Genomic DNA, 14,831 nt, shown 5'->3' with positions numbered 1-14,831 from the left:
TGAATACTGTGCTGCGTATTAGATTTTACTAAAGGATTAATGGGTTAATACCTGATGTATGTAGCTTAAATCCTTAATATCCGTATGACTGGAAAATATTTTTCAACTATTACTGTTAGGTAAAATGAATGAACTATTTATTACATGCAAATAAAGTAAAATAAGTGTCAAAGTATTTCTCAATCCTATTTTAAAAGTACAAAATGTAAAAACTTTTCAACTATATAAAGATATATAACAAGCATGTAATAATTAATTAATAATGATTTTATATCTTTTGAATGAGAATACAGATATTAAACGAAAATTAATTATGTAATCAATTTTTATTCAAAGTAGTAAGAAATTATATTATTCGCGCAATTATATTATACGTACAGTTAATATTCAATTCTCGTGACGAAGTTTTAAATAATATCAAATAAAAGAAAGCTATTTTATTATATTAAATTGAATAAAGTTCTAATATTATAATGGCCATAAATTGATTATTTATTAAATTTACATAGATTTGTACTCAAATGTTTACCGATTTCTATATTTATGGACTTGGAATTGTAGCTGTTGCTTCTAAAGTATATAATTTTTTATCTAGATAATATATATATTTAATGTCCAGCCTGGAAAGCGGATTAAATAATTATATTTTCCAATTTGTATTTTCCAATTTCCGTTTACTAGCATAATACTCGAAGATAGGTAATTTAATTGAAAATGTGAAGGGCACCAAGTACCACGACTTGAAACGCATGGCTAAACGTCAATTTTCTTACGCGCTATTACATTCGGCAACTTAATAAAAGATGCTAAAATTTTTGCATATAATTTTTAAATGTTTTAATTATAAATAAATTAGAATTCAAGTTTCTTTTTGAGGTTTGTTTATCACTAAACTGACACTTTTACGTTTTGTTTGGAAAGTTTAAGAGTTGACGATTTTATTTAAAAACAAATGACGACTTCTTATTAACATGCTAATTCTTACAGAAATAATACGTCTCTGAAGTTTTAATAAATTCTATTTTCAAAACATTTTGGTGATAAATAATAAACTTTAATGATTCATTGGGTATTTATTTATTCTATAAAAAATATTTATAAGAATTTGAATTATAATTGTTTCATTAACGATCTAGTGTCTTATAAAAATGTTCTCCATAAAAAATAGTGGTTGTATACAATACAAATTATCTACAATAATTATAAAGATATTTTTAAATTAATAAACACATAATTTTAATTGTTTTGTACAATGAAAATTTTGCTTATAAAGCAAATGTTGTTTCTTAGATGAAATTTCAATAATGATACTGACTATTTACATAAAAGCACAACCAAGTATAAAAAACAATACTGCAATTGGAAAAATAGCATAAATGCCCATTCGGGGAACACAGGTTGATACAAGAACTGAAATATCATCTATTTCATGATCAATTCCGTCTTTGGTAGGTACTTCAACAATAACTCTATCAACAGAAGTTATGGATAAGGGAAAGTTACATTCTGTTTGATTTAAACAAGCATTTGTTACATTTTCATATTGCAAAGTTGGCTTATAAATTTCAAAAACAGCATGAATATCATTTGAAACAATATCATTATCACTATAGAATATATAGTAATAATATCCATCTTCTGCCACTTCATGAATAGTTTGCATATGTTTATTCCCGTTTAATAAGTAAGTTACGTTAACACATTCACTTGATGGATCAAATTCATGTGTCAATAAAACATTTCCTCCATAACAATGTAGCAAACCATTTTCAAAACTTGAAGCTGACGAATCACCATCTAGCAAATTTTTTACAGCATTCCCACCATGTTTAATACCTCGATCCAATATTTCTGGCTTTATAGGTTGTTGACTTCGTTTCTGTCTAATTTTGAAACTATCTATATCTTGCTCTTCTCCATAATTATTCTCTTCTATTTCACCATTTTCATGATCCAAACCTAATTCTTCTTCTAATAATCTTACACGTCTTTCATACCTTTTATTAAGTTCTTTACCTTTTATATCTTTTCTATTTTTTTCTCTATATGTTTCTAATATTATATAACTTCGAACATCATCATTTTCGTCATCATTCTTCTTAATATATTCATCATTTAATGAGTGTAATTTTCTTATTCTTTCTTTCAAATGCCTTGATTTATTAAAATTTGTCTTGTCTAAATTAGAATTTATATCTCTATTTAAATCTTTGTATGCTGGACTAGAAAGAAACTCTAATTTTCTTTCATTATTTAATATATTGTGTAATTCCTGTATGTTTAGATGGTTAGTCAACTTTCCATTAAAAGGTTCAATTACATTAGTAAGATTTCTTTCTTGTACATTAGATTCCTTATTAGTACAATTTAAGCAGTTGTTTTCTGTAGCTTCTGCTTTTGTCATTGAAATAAACTCTTTAGAATTAACTTCTTGAGCATTCGATTCAAAAGTTATTTTAACCTTAATGCATACACTTTTCAGTTAATACTATATAATATTAATTATATCAAATATTTATAATAACTAAAAAAAATTATACCTGCTGATCAGCTTCTGGTAAAAAGATTCCTGTAGCCTTAGCTTTATTTTTATTATGATCTAACATACCGCAAGTTCTTAGATTTCTTTCACCTTTCACAACAAGAATAGATGATCCCTTGAATCTTTAAAAATATATTTAATCACCAATATATGCAAGAATTATCTTCAATATATTTTACATACCTTGAACAAACAGATAAAGCAACAGTTGCTCCTTTTAATAAGTAAAATCCCCAATATTCCAAAGTATCATCTGGCAATGTCATACTTTTTTTCAGTCTTATGTGTTTTCGATACGCAGCTTTTTCAGGTCTTCGAGAAACTTGAAATGCATGAAAAGTCTCATTCATTTTTAATGTATGTGCCTATAATAGCATAATACAACTCTTATTAATATAATTGGTACAATATATAAAAAATAAATTATAATTTCAAAGATCAAATTCTATAAATTCAATATTATTTAATATTATGGTATGATACAAAGAGATGTTTGTATTATTTGTATGCTGTTAATGTTTAATGTTAATGTATGAAACACGAACAAATTCCAATTTGACATCTAAACTACAATGCTTTAGAAATTTAAAAATTTATAAAAGTAAAATTTATTAATAAAAATTAAGAAATTTCATATCATACTGAACAAAATATTGGTGAAATGCCATCTGTAATCTCTACAATATCAGATTCTGTCACTGCAAATTGTACATCTGCATAAATACTGTGTCTTAAGTATAAAGGAACTATTAATAACATAGTCGGAAGCACTGTAATCAGTGTGCAAAAAATGACTATTCTTTTAATGCCATGCATTTTTTCAATACCTGAAGACAATGTAAATAAAATTATCTTAATGTTATATAAATTATACCTATTATAATTAAAAATATAAATTTCATTAAACAAATATTTACAAATATGTCGAATTTTTGTTTAAATACATTATGAATACCCTTTGATATCACAGTTGGTAATTTTAACATAATAATTTTTAAATAAATGGATAAAAAATTGAAAGTATTATTTTCTTCTGTATTTTTTCAGAATTCATTATTCAAAAATAATTACCATTTGAAAAATTGATAATGTATCATTATAAATCCTATGTTATTTGTTAATATTTTTATTTTGAAGATATTATAAGAAAATTTATAATTAAGTTTTGAATATTTTAATAAAAATTACTTTGTTAAGTTTAGCGTATTAAATCTTTTATCATTTTTGTATAGAAATAAAATGAACAGGTTATGAACTCACTTCATAGAAAAATAAATTATACTTGCGATTTTTACATACAGTGTCTTGATTCATTATTCAACTTGATTCGTTTGTCGCTAATTATCCTCAGGGCGATTTGAATATGTTGCATATACAACATTCATGCAATTTAGAAGGTCGCTCTTTATTTCTATGCAAGCGGTACATAAATTAAGTATCTTTAAAAAATTATTCTTCATAAATGTCCACGACATTTCATACAGCTGTACATACTACGTTTTTTATGAATGACACTATTGGTGCTTCTTTATTTTAAACAGTACTTTATTTTATTGCTTTTAATACTTGAGAATCGTATATAAATATCACAAACTCACATCTATACGAGTTTTTCTATGAACGCACCTAACTTCAATGATTAATGTTTGTTAATCATTCTATATATTCTATATTCTATATTATATTCTATCATATATCATTCTATATATTTAATGTCATTACCATCTATTAATTTTTTCTTGTTTTCTTTTCAGAATTTATATGTTTAATAATATATAATTAATAACTATAAATATAAAATATAATTATAATTATAAATTTTGCGATAAATAATGAATATACTAATGTGTTTATATACATGTACTGATGATGAATAATTAAATTTTAATGTCACAGTAGAGTATAATATACTTTGTTTTCTACACAATAATTAAATCAATGATAAATTTTACAATAAAAAAAATTGATAAAAAATTATATTCAATTAAATATTTTCTATACTAGTAGTAATATAATGTGTAATATAACAATCTGAAATATTTTGAACGTGTATATTATACCTGAGCAGCCGTGTACAAAATAAAATAAAATATTGAATATAAAACTCTTGTGATGACATGAAGCCGGAATTTAAGGTATTTATTGTGTATTGTCCTACAGATTAATTGTAGGCCAATACAATAATGAAGAATGCAACCAATGCAATGTTATGATACAATAGTTTATTTCGTTAATTATTTTTTCATTGTTTCAACCTTTTGTATGCTGACATACATGTCAACCTGTCAATGATTCAACTTGGAAATATATTTCAATAATGTGATATGAAATTCGTCTACATTATAAACGACGATTGTAAAAATTTCCAAATTCATTTTTAACCATTATAATTTTTATTCAACAAATATATTTAATAAAAAAGAACGATATGATTTTTATGAAAAAAAATGACATTAAAAAATTAATGTATTCAACATTAATAATACTATGTTGCCGGGTTTCAATTGAACACCATAAAATTAATTATAATCACATTTAATATCAAGAAAATGTTAAAGATTTTCTTCATAGAATATTAAAAATTTTAATTAATCATTCACTTAAATGGTTTCGGTTAATTTACAAATTTCCAAAAATTTATAAATTATTTATTAAATGATTGATCAAACTTTTAGATTTTTTAATAATTATCAATTTCTAACGAAAGATAATACACTGAAATACAGCTTACATAATTTATTTTTACGGTATATAATATTTAAGAATTGATCAACGCTTTGAAAAATTGAAAATCGTGATAAACAATTACAACAAATATAGTAACAAAATCGGTAAATTGTTCTAAGTACAATGTAAATATTATAAGCATTATATTAATTTCTGACTACATAAGTTTAATAATTAAATTATTAATTTTTTCAGAATTCATATCGTAGGAAAAAGCTATTATAAAATTTTATAGAATCTCCTATGTATTATTGTATATATATTGTCCTAATAAAGAATAATGGATGGTATTGTAGGAATTCAATCTTTTGATAGTATGTTGCGACTAGACTAGGCAAAAATTTTTTATTCACTATAATCTATTATTGATATAACTACAATATTATTTACTTTGCTGTACAGTAATTTGAATTTATTTTCGTCAATTCTAAATTAATTGTTTACCACACTTCTTTATTTTTATAAAATAAAATTTTCAAATCAAGTTTCAGCAAAAATGTATGTAATAATATATGTAATAGTGTAATATTATTTTATTTAAAGCGTAAAATTTAAATCGTAAAGTTACAATTTGAGCTATATTGAATCCATATCGTAGTACTGTTAACATATTAAATATTTTTTTTGTTTTCAAGTACAATGTTCTCATCTTTCAATGTGAACAATCAAATTGACAGATACTTTTAATATTTCACATAGCTATTCTAATGTCCTGACTATGCGATTTGCTTTGCTATAATGCGTAAGTTCAGGATAACATTCTATTGAAAGATTTATTTCAGATAATTAATATTTTTACATTTTCAAAAAAAACTTATAATCATAAAATCCACTAAAAAATAATTAACTTCAATCGACAGAATCTTGTATAGATAGATTTATTTTATTTATTTTTCATTCAATCAGTTGAAATAAAAATTCATTATTCCATTTAATAATTTAATCTGATTAAAAGGAATTACTTTTTCAATTGAAGATAAAATGTTACAATTCTAATTTTATGAAATATCTTTCAATAATTTCAACTACTAATAGATCAATATTAATATATACCAAATTATTTGTATTTTTATGACTTAAGGTATTTTAATTACTAACCACTCTTTTATTTTTTTCACACGATTATATTTTAATCGTTTTTTTTTTTTAAATTTCATTATTCATATTATTAATATGATTTCAATTTTAGATTAAAAATATTATAATAAAATTAAAATTATTATTCATAAATCTTCATTTATAGTAATATTTTAAAATTAATTTAAACACTGCAAAAATTTATTTTAATTTTATAATATTTTCATGTATAATATGATATGATTGAATCTGAAAAAAATATTCAGACTATTATAAAGCAGTAATTGACATAATATCATATATTTTACTATATCATTTATGAAATATATTTCGAGTGCTTTATTAATTTTTTAACTTTCAAAAGTATTAAAAATTATTTTGCCTTGTTAATATGATAATGTTTTTATTTATTTCTTACACTGCTTAAACATTTTTTCTATAAAATTTATCTTTCATTCCATCTTTAGATGCATTTTTTATTCAAATTTAAATGAATATCGTAAGAAACGTGATTAATTTATATATTTTTCTTTATTATAATAATGTTATATTTATTATACACAAGTACCCATCGTATTATTTAGAATATTCTTAATGTCGTTCTTCTTAAAATGTGCTGGGATGATGAAAAATTGAGTTGCAATTAACTGTGCAAGTTCATACATGTCAATTACAAGAATGACAGATGGCCCAGGTATATTCGAATATATAGTACTTCAATAGAAGAAATGAATAATGGTAAGTTATCTGAAAATATCTTCATATGCACTCTAAATATTTTCTAATTTGTATTAGAAAATATAATTTTTTTTATTAAAATAAATATAAACATCTTTCTGCTTAACTATATAGTGCATTATATAGTTATATAGTAATGCATAATGTAGTAACAGCTCGATTATTCCATGAAATCATAATTTATAAATTTACATTATTTTATTCATTAATTCAACAGTTTTTAAATATAAGCTACAATATTTGTGATATATTTAGATTTTTTTTCAAATATTCTCAACTCATTTAACTTTCCTTCTTATATTTCTGGGTTTAATTCATTTAAGTTATTGCATTTTGCAAAATAGTATGTTTTTAATTTCTGTTTCATTAGATTTTTCTATTATTGTTCACATCCTTCTATTCCAACATTATATTTTCAATAATATATGTCACTTGTTTCAAATGTCTTATAAATCAGACCCTGCAAACTTACACTATTTAACAATATATTACTTACATTTAAAGTATTGTTTGAAATATGAGATATTCGAACAATACACTGCACCGTTATTGATGCATTTCTCATTGTGATCGTTAGTAGCCTTTATCTCTCTGAAAATAGTAACTAATGTTTTTCTAAATATTTTTGATTCATATTTCTAAAAACAATATTGAATCATACACTTTCAACTTGAATCGTAAAATGATAGACTACGAAGCAATTGTTACTATTTCCTATTATTATGATATATTTATTATGCCCAACGGTCAATATTATTCGATCGTCGGATTACTAAAAGACCAATCGTCCATCATTGAGTAATCGCGAATGTTTATGGTTTATATTTTAATCACTTATTCATTAAATATGACGTGTTACCGTATTTACTTTATTAAAAAACTATTTAAGTTTTCGCTGCAGCGAGAGTTGCTTTTAATTTTATTGAACGGTTACAAGGAGGCGAGTATTTTCAACTAGCATTCAACAAAATTTCTTTTCCTTTATTTGAGTATATACATTGTTAACTTAGATAGATCCATACATATATTTTTAATAATGTCATTTAATAATATATATTTAAAAATATTTTTAAAAATACACGCGCACTGCATCTATATAATTATTAATATCATAAATATCAAGCTTAAAATACCAATAGATTATAAAAAAATATTTATATTAAAATTAATAAAATTAATGTCTATGAAAATGCTATAATAATTCATAAGGTTTTAAAATTGTTATATTTTAATTTATATTGAAATAACAGCAATTAATAAAACGAAATAATTTGCATAAAGAAAAATAATAAAAATATTTTATAAATAGTTATTCGAAAGACATTGAATAAATAAACCAAAAATTAAAAACTATAAAAATTATCCAGATACAAAACATTAATATTTCTAAAAATTAAAAAAAAATTTACTGTAATTTAATGTTAACTATGTTATTTTTACAATGTTATATATAAAGAAGAAGCGGAATAATTTGAACTAAAGTAACACCAATATATTAAAAACGAATTATAAATCATTAAACTTATTTTTGAATATGAAGAAGTGGAACAAATAAATAAATAACATTATATTATAAAATATGGAATACAATTTTCACTTGATATATAAAATAATAGTGAACTCAATAACATATCTCAATATCAAAATGTATCAAACTATCTCTCCTAAATCAAATGTATCAAATCTAAATACAATCCATGCATATTACAATTATTTATAAATATTTTAAATTAAGTATTTAATTGATATCTATTTTTTAAATTATTTAAATCTTTTTATACAATAAATATTGTAAAACATTTTGATAGTAATTGAAGAACATGATAACTGCTTATGATAAGTAAATATTAAATTCAATATCATGTACAATTGAAAGACTGAAAACAAAAGATATACTACTTTACTGGTCAGAAAAACAAAAGACTTTCCAATTTGTAATCAATTGTCTATTGATTTCTTTACCAATATCTATACACTTTATACTTGAATCGTTATATCACAGTGAATGGGTAAAATAAAATACTGATACTGCAAACGTATTCAATAATTAATATGATTTTATAAATAATTCAAATAAATAAAATACAAATTAATAAGTAAATAAAATGTATAAATGAAAATATTCTGCAAATATAAAATATTTGTTATTCTATATTATTATAGGAATACGTAGAAAGTGAGTTTTTATTAAACATTAAGGTAAGTATGTTAATAACTATGAATCAAACGTACATAAGAAGTAATATAGTAATATTAAATATACATGAAAAGTAAATAAGAAAATAATTAGAGTTATTTGTAGCAGAGAAAAAACATTACTTTTTAAGTCTTAAATAATGTATTATTTCTGAAAAATATCAATATTATTACATTTTAAGTATTAATGGCTTAAAGATTCACTATTAAGAATTCATCTACAATAAAATATTCAATTGAAATACAAACTAAATAATACAACACTGAAAATCTACATTTGTAATATATTTAATATCAAAGGTTATTGCTAGTATATAATATTTTATTACATATAAAAAAAATTGTCTATTCACAATTAAGTTTCATTTGTAGTCATGTAGAATTGCAGTGCAATGCTACCTTAAAATTTTGAAAATTTTTGAAATGTATTATAAATTAATGATAGATTAATTATAGAAGAAAATTTTTGTTTAACCTCATTCTTGAAATTATAATTTAATTTAATTTTTTGTTATGATTATTATTGATAAAAATTATTCTTTAAAAATTAAATAATAATATTATTAATAAACCTTAATTTATATAAATCTATCATACAATTTTAATTTTTCATAAAACTTTCCAAAATTTGACATTTTTATATCAAAAATAACTGAGAATCAGATATAGTTGAAAATATAATAAAGTAGTAAAAAAGGAACAAATAATCAAACTCATATGTTGTATTTGGCGAAAAACAACTCGTTATTGTCTTAATGAGATTCGTTACTTCTACTTTTACTTTCATTTACTGTCATGCAAAAGAATTGAAATTTGAAGGAAAATATTGTGCGTTATCTTAAAATAAAAGTAGACAGGGAGTTTTCGTGGACAACAGTTTTATGGAAAACATTGCAAAATAAATGTATAGCCAAATAACGACATTTGGAATTAGAAAAATAATTAAAAGTAAAAAATATAAACGGAATTATTACATTATTCATACGTATTATTTGCATTGAACGCAGGCATTGAAAATTCAATGTCTATAATGAAAAAAATTGAATTTTATATTATAAAACAAATTTTTTTCATTAGCATTCCGAAGCTTTTTACGTATTTATTATATAAAGCTATAATAGTATTATTATATATAATAGTAATATTAAAATCTTTAAATTATATAGCCTTTTTGAGTCAATTTATTTATTAATTGAAATAGTTTAAGCTAAACTTAATTATTAAATAACTTACTAAAAATAAATATAAAAAAAATTAATCTTTATAATACTACGTGAACAAATTTCTATTATTCGTTAATATATACAATTAAAATATTAAATCAATGGTTTAATATAACAATCAGATTTTCATCTTATTTATTCATAAATACTTTATTGCGCATTCATAAAAATAATGAGCATGAAGATACAAAATTATTTTTCATATATTTGTCATGTTCATTTTTTGTATCAGTATACTACTTTTGCAAAGAATTAATTTGAACTACAAGTATAATGTGTTAATGAAATCTAGCTTAAAGAATGTTTAATTAATTTATCTCGAAAATTTTATTTTTTCACAGTAAGAAATTTTGTGATATTAATTATAATTAATGCTATGCTTTATATATGTATTATTAAAATAAATTTTTAATATCTTGCTTTTTAGGAAAGAAGCTTCATTTTTCGTTTATTTATTTTAATAAATATGTAATAAGATTAATAACAAATAAGTTTCATTTTTATTATTAGTGAATTAACTTAATATGTTGCAGTCATGTGCGTTTAATTTTGACATTCAATTTATAAAAATTATTGACATATTCTCACATCTAAGGGGAAGATAAATATTATGTTAATCAAAAGTTTTTTATATTTTTTTAAGTTATTGTTTCATCAAATAAAATGACATGATGTAATTAATACTTATCGTATCTTAAATTATTTTACGTTTCATTATTATGTGTCTTAATGAACATTATTATATATTAATATTACTTTATTAAATGAATTACATACTTTGAAAATATATTCTATGAAACAAATATGTAAAAAAGTTTTGTTTATTTTATAATTTAATAAAATATTTTCTAGTATTTAAGGATAGTATAATATTTATATCCCATCAAATAATAATAATATATAATATTTATTTTCAGTTTATTCTACACATTTCTATTTTTACTTGACATAATTTTCAATTCTTAATAAAATACTTCACAATACATTTTTAATATAAGGTATTTTTATAAACATTATTGTATATACTTTTTAAATATTAATATTACATTAAATGGAATTTTCAATGATTAGTTGGAAAGTAAAAAATTTTAAATAATAAGTAACATTAAACAAATATAGTAATATAAAAATGAACTTACGGTGTAAATAGTCCAGGGAATGGTATTTGTAAGAGTGGTAATAACCTAGATTATTGGAATCTATCTTCTTTCTTTCATCAGACATTTTAATTCTTTTTTTTTAACTCTGTGATACGAAAAAAATACAATGATAAAAATTAATCTTTTTAATGACAATTTAAGGATATACGATAAGATTGTACAATTACGAGGAATAATAATAAGTAGCACTTTTTTAAAGTTGGCATTTAAGAAGAAATGTCGGTTCGATCAGAATCGTTTTTACTCTTGTTATACGGATGGTATTATCTCTGTTACAAAGTTGCGATTACGAAAATGTCGGCCCTGAAGAGGCACATATATCATTAAATACGCCAGAAAACGTAAGCTTATCTTTCCCATTAGTATAACTAGTTTTTTATTATTACTCGTATTTCACTTTTTTTTCCTTTCTTTCCTTTATAATAATCGTAAAAATTATAATAGCCCTAATGTTATCGTTATTGAACCATTATATTTCGTATTTTCATTAAATATTCATTAAATGAGTGATTACTATAATTACATTTCTTCTTTTTATTATTATTAGAAAACTTATTAAATTTTTCTAAACTGTGTGATTTAAAAATGAATAACTGTAAATTTAATTTAATTGAGTGAAGTTTAAAGATTGTAAAAAGTATATTAAAGAAAGTTAGATGAACATATATTAATATTCACTTTACTTAGGCTACAATTTTATTCAGATAACAGAAATGATTTTAAGTGAAGACTTGCTTTATATCAGATATAAAATAAACAAAGTTTAGTAAGCAAAAGGTATTTGTATAAAGAATGTCTTATCAAATCGCTTTTTCATTCATGATAGTGAAATAATTATATTTCTATTTATAAAACCAACATCACAAATTAAATTTTTTTAATATTATTAAAATAATATTGAGTGATTATTAAAAATATTCAAATTTAATTATTTATTATAGTTTTTATAAATATAGAATAAATATATATACATTGGAATGTATATAATGGTTTTAAATAATACAATACAATAGTAAATCAATATAATTATTAATATAATACTCAAAATCTTATTTAATTTATATCTCAATAATTTATTTATATTTCAACAGATATTCAACTATTTATTAAATTGATTTCTGCTGTTGCTTTATAATAACCACCTTCAGTCTTGGTATGAATTTGGGAAAGATGAATAGTTGATAAATTTATTTGGCCTAAATAAGTATCCTCATGATTCTAAAAGCAAGTTAATTTAAATATTAAAATAATTTATATTTTCTTAAAATTAATAGATATTTAAAAAATTTACCTTTAAAATATTAGTCGCATCAAACGATAATATTGTTTTATCATTCGACTCCTGTGACCTAAGATGTATATATCTAACATTCATCAGTGTCATATGCATCTTAACTTTATTAAATTTTGTTGTTGCTACTCCTAAAAAATTATAAATTCTTTTCATTGATAAGAATACATTTATGTCGTGAATTGTGTTACCTTGATCAATGAAATATTCAGCAATTTTATCCAATAATTCTTGCAAATAACCTTCTTCATTATGAATGGAACAATATAAAACCCTAGCCTTACTTGAATTCTGGTTCATGCATTTTAAACCTTTAAATACAATTGTTATGGGTCCACTTTTATCTAAAAATGGCCTAGAATGATTCAATTGAAGTAAAATTATATCATATATTAATTAAATTATTTAAATTATTTCATGTATCCTCACTTAATAACATCTTTATGACAAGCTTCAAAAACATCTATAGCTTTTTTACGTTCTATTTCATCTAGTAAAATTAATGTAACTATAGTAACATGTAATTTATTAGGAATTTGAAAAATATTTTCTACAATTCCTTCATCATTAGCATAATTATTTAAAATATTATCTTTAAATTTTGTAAACTGATCAACAATATTTTCACTATTTGTTGGTATTCCAAGAAAATGAGTAGGTTGCATTTTACTTCTTGCATTTTCTATTATGCAATTAATTTGATATCTAGCTGTTATAATATTTTTTTTATTCTCTCCAATAATAACTATAATAATTAAAAAAAATATATATATATATTTATATATTGTAATATACTAAAAAAAAAAAAAAAAAAAAACACACACACACACACAATTTCTAGTATATAGATAAAATGTCAACAATATTACTTGTAAATTATAGAAATATAATATTTACCTATACTGCCTTCTTGACCCAATTTAGGCACATTAATTTTAGTATTTGTACTTAATTTTATTCTTTTCAATGTAGCACCTTTAGCTCCAATAATCATACCATATAAATTACTGTAAAACATTGATCATATATAATAAAAATTGACTTAAATAGATAAAATCATTTGAGCTTAACACACCTATTCACTTGAAAACTGTGCTTATAAAGACTTCCTTTATATGGAGTAATTTCAATAGATTCATCTTCAAATTCTAAATTATTTAATTCATATGGATCGTATACTTCCTCTGTATATGGTGCAATTTCATCATTATCAGTTACATATGTATTATCACAAACTCTATAACATCTATTTTCTATCCAAGCTAATGTAGGATTTGATATATCCATGACAATATAGGATATTCTTACTAAAATTGTTTAAATTCAATATAATAAATTTTTGAGTAAAAAAACTGAATATATCTGTAAATATAGGTCTTAATTATATAAATTATAATGTTAATTTAAATATCACATATGTTTTAATATACTATAATTCAAATGAAATATTATAAATAAAAAAATGAAGTAAGTAAATTTGATATAATTAAACAATACATGTAACATCAAATACAGATAAAAAGCTCGATAAAATGTAATTTGTCATTTATATAATATGAAATTTTGATATTTATTAAATTATACACATATTATACAAAATTCTTTAATTTGAAATGTTTGTGGTAATGTTTTAAAAATTGAATTAAATGCATACATATTCGTAGAATAAAATACTCATAATACAGTGCAACAAGTAAAGTTTTTAAAAGAAAAAATTAATTTTTTCTAAGTTTTATTAAACCAACTGAAGAATATAAAAGTTATTAGAAACATGTCATTGTGAACATGTACTTTTTTTTATTATGTAAAATTTAATAATGAGACAGAATAGAAATAAAAATAAATAAAGTAACCTCAAAAAAGTAAACATTAATGTA

The 14,831-nt window shown here is 21.6% G+C and overlaps 2 protein-coding genes across 5 annotated transcripts; both read right to left on the bottom strand.

Annotated features, from left to right (window-relative positions):
- Positions 1-1,248: 1,248 nt before the first annotated feature.
- LOC105363492 (uncharacterized) lies at positions 1,249-11,751 on the bottom strand. Of its 4 annotated transcripts, none has more exons than XM_011501211.1 (5): positions 11,643-11,751; positions 3,185-3,369; positions 2,726-2,907; positions 2,541-2,664; positions 1,249-2,461 (listed from the first exon to the last, which is right to left on the bottom strand). In XM_011501211.1, exons 1-5 carry the CDS (start codon positions 11,725-11,727, stop codon positions 1,319-1,321), a joined length of 1,719 nt encoding a protein of 572 aa, XP_011499513.1. In that variant the 5' UTR covers positions 11,728-11,751; the 3' UTR covers positions 1,249-1,318. The 4 variants fall into 4 exon arrangements, with proteins under 4 accessions (XP_011499513.1, XP_011499514.1, XP_011499515.1 ...); XM_011501212.1 differs by lacking the exon at positions 11,643-11,751 and adding an exon at positions 3,803-3,943; XM_011501213.1 differs by lacking the exon at positions 11,643-11,751 and adding an exon at positions 3,614-3,647.
- A 981-nt stretch (positions 11,752-12,732) lies between these two features.
- LOC105363491 (activating signal cointegrator 1 complex subunit 1) lies at positions 12,733-14,312 on the bottom strand. Its single transcript, XM_011501210.1, has 6 exons — positions 14,030-14,312; positions 13,852-13,961; positions 13,384-13,699; positions 13,146-13,309; positions 12,955-13,085; positions 12,733-12,881 (listed from the first exon to the last, which is right to left on the bottom strand). The coding sequence occupies exons 1-6, from the start codon at positions 14,239-14,241 to the stop codon at positions 12,759-12,761; spliced, it is 1,056 nt and encodes a 351-aa protein (XP_011499512.1). The 5' UTR covers positions 14,242-14,312; the 3' UTR covers positions 12,733-12,758.
- Between the last annotated feature and the right edge of the window lie 519 nt (positions 14,313-14,831).

Source organism: Ceratosolen solmsi, unplaced genomic scaffold, assembly GCF_000503995.2.
Source record: "Ceratosolen solmsi marchali unplaced genomic scaffold, CerSol_1.0 scaffold57, whole genome shotgun sequence".
NCBI lineage: Eukaryota > Metazoa > Arthropoda > Insecta > Hymenoptera > Agaonidae > Ceratosolen > Ceratosolen solmsi.
Note: the sequence above shows the minus strand (reverse complement) of the source record. Positions and strands in the feature narration are given on the sequence as shown.